Below are 2,343 nucleotides of genomic sequence, written 5' to 3' on the forward strand. Positions count from 1 at the left end.
CACACACACACACACACACACACACACACACACACACACACAGTGGACAGTTCTTTCAGCATGGCAGAAAAGTGAGGAATGATGCATTTTTGATACACCACAGTTACTGTCAGTTAAAAATGACAACAATTATACCTTCATCATAAAACAAGGCTCATAAATATAAAAAAAAGTGTAGAGATTCTAAGTTATTTGAGGTGTTTGCTTTTGAGTAACGTGTCCACTAATCTTGTGTCGTTTTTTTTTTAAGTTGTAAAAGCCTTCCAGGAGTACTCAGAACCAGAGGATGCTGCCCCATCCTCCCCACGACGAGCCCCAGCATCGGGGGAAGACGAGGCCGTTGTGCTGCCTCTGGGGGACGACACACTCACACACAACTTGGGCATTCCAGTGCTAATAGTTTGCACAAAGGTAAAAGCAAAACCTTCGGCAGTGCAAGAACTGAACTTGTTGCAAGGATTAAAATGTGTGGGATGCAGCTTTATTTTTGTGTAAAGCAAGAAAGTGACACTTTAAATGAAGTGGTCATTTAAGATATGAAAGAAGAAAGTGCATTTAAAAGAGAAAATTAATAGGATTGCATTCCAATTTCCACATCACATGAAAAGAAACAATAAAATTTCGTTTTAAACAAGCAAATATCTAAGACCTAATGAAAAAAAAATACAAACCACGACAGTGTTTTCAGTCCTGATTTAAAGAAACCAAAAGTTTCTGCACATCTCAGGTTCGGAAGTCGTTTCGCTGAAATAACTGACTTTTCTGCTCCGCCAGTGTGATGCGATCAGCGTACTAGAGAAGGAGCACGACTACAGAGACGAGCACTTTGATTTCATCCAGTCCCACATCAGACGATTCTGCTTACAGTGTATCCTTTAATATGGCTTCAGTGTTACTCAGGGTCAACTTAAATTATTTTAATAAATTGTTTTTGTTTTGTTTTTTTCTGTATCTGTCACTCCATGACTTTATTCCTAGTTGTACATCTTTAACTGCGTCACCAGATGGAGCTGGCCTGATTTATACTTCGGTCAAAGAGGAGAAGAACCTGGATCTGCTTTACAAATATATAGTCCACAAGCTGTATGAGTTTCAGTTCACCACACCTGCCTTAGTGGTTGAGAAAGACGCCGTGTTCATGTAAGTAACAGACCGCACAGGATGGTTCCACTGAAACTAAAGGATTTACGTTACATTAGTGCTAATGCATAATTTCATTTTCTGTGTGGGACACAAAAATTCTAATTTTCATGTCATTTTAAATGCTCTTGCAAATTGTTTGCCATTAAACCCTGCGTTCCTTTTAACTGCTGCACATGAACAGCGTTCCTTTTTTTTTTTTTTTTTTTTCAGTCCATCTGGATGGGATAATGAGAAGAAAATTGGGATTTTGCACGAAAACCTCACAACCATCAGACCAGATGATCCATTTGAAGATTTTATCACAAAGCCTCCAGTACGGAAGGTAAAATACTGACAAATACGTTGCCTCAACAGTTCATGTTACAGAAAATTGTCATCATCTTACAACTGAGGTCATTTATTCTTGTTWTTCAGTTTGTTCACGACAAAGAGATCAACGCAGAGGATGAGCAAGTCTTCCTGATGAAGCAACAGGTAAACCCTACTTTTATTTTTCTCTTTAAAAATGTCTGAATCCAATTTTTGTTGTTGAACGTATTTGTATGATGTTCTTTTATTGTTTCAAATAAGGTCATTTATCTGGTTTTTGTGGATAAATGAGAAAAGGGAAAGCAAACAATAATTTATTTCTCTTCTTTTTTATATAGGATATGCAGGTTTTCAAAATAAAATGATTTATAAATGCTGCAAATTAATAGAAACGTAAAAAAAACATTTTCCCTCCTTTTCAGTCTTTGCTAGCAAAGCAGCCAGCAACGCCAACAAGAGGAGCGACAGTGAGTGTCTAAAATCCCTTCATGTGTGGCATCTTAATTCTTATTTTTCCTATCTGGACTGGTGAACTGACCCGTTTTGTCGACGTGTTTCAGGAGTCTCCAGGACGGACGGCCTCGGGCTCCCCCAGGCCTGCAGGTCGTGCCGGCCAACCAGGCGTAACCAGCGGTTCACCGATGGCTGCCGTCAAAAAGCCTGATCCCAACATGAAAGGTTAGACATGTTGAGGCTGTCTGCAGGGATTTACCTAAAGGCTAAATAATATAAAGTTTAAGAAAACATTCATGTCCGCATCATATTCTATGATATTTGATGATGCTTTTAAAGAGAGATGATACAGCGGGTAAAATAAGTATTGAACACGTCACCATTTTTCTCAGTAAATATATTACTAGAGGTGCTAATGACATGAAATTTTCACCAGAT

The 2,343-nt window shown here is 38.6% G+C and overlaps 1 protein-coding gene across 2 annotated transcripts in view; it reads left to right on the top strand.

Annotated features, from left to right (window-relative positions):
* Positions 1-2,343, top strand: part of dync1li2 (dynein, cytoplasmic 1, light intermediate chain 2) — a 13,475-nt gene that overhangs the window by 5,581 nt on the left and 5,551 nt on the right. For both annotated transcript variants that reach the window (XM_014003066.1, XM_014003065.1), the window contains exons 5-11: positions 251-411; positions 775-868; positions 1,005-1,140; positions 1,354-1,465; positions 1,558-1,617; positions 1,875-1,919; positions 2,013-2,130. In XM_014003066.1, coding sequence (XP_013858520.1) covers positions 251-411; positions 775-868; positions 1,005-1,140; positions 1,354-1,465; positions 1,558-1,617; positions 1,875-1,919; positions 2,013-2,130 — 726 coding nt within the window. The remainder of the gene's footprint in view (positions 1-250; positions 412-774; positions 869-1,004; positions 1,141-1,353; positions 1,466-1,557; positions 1,618-1,874; positions 1,920-2,012; positions 2,131-2,343) is intronic.

Source organism: Austrofundulus limnaeus, unplaced genomic scaffold (assembly GCF_001266775.1).
Source record: "Austrofundulus limnaeus strain Quisiro unplaced genomic scaffold, Austrofundulus_limnaeus-1.0 Scaffold16, whole genome shotgun sequence".
Classification (NCBI taxonomy): domain Eukaryota; kingdom Metazoa; phylum Chordata; class Actinopteri; order Cyprinodontiformes; family Rivulidae; genus Austrofundulus; species Austrofundulus limnaeus.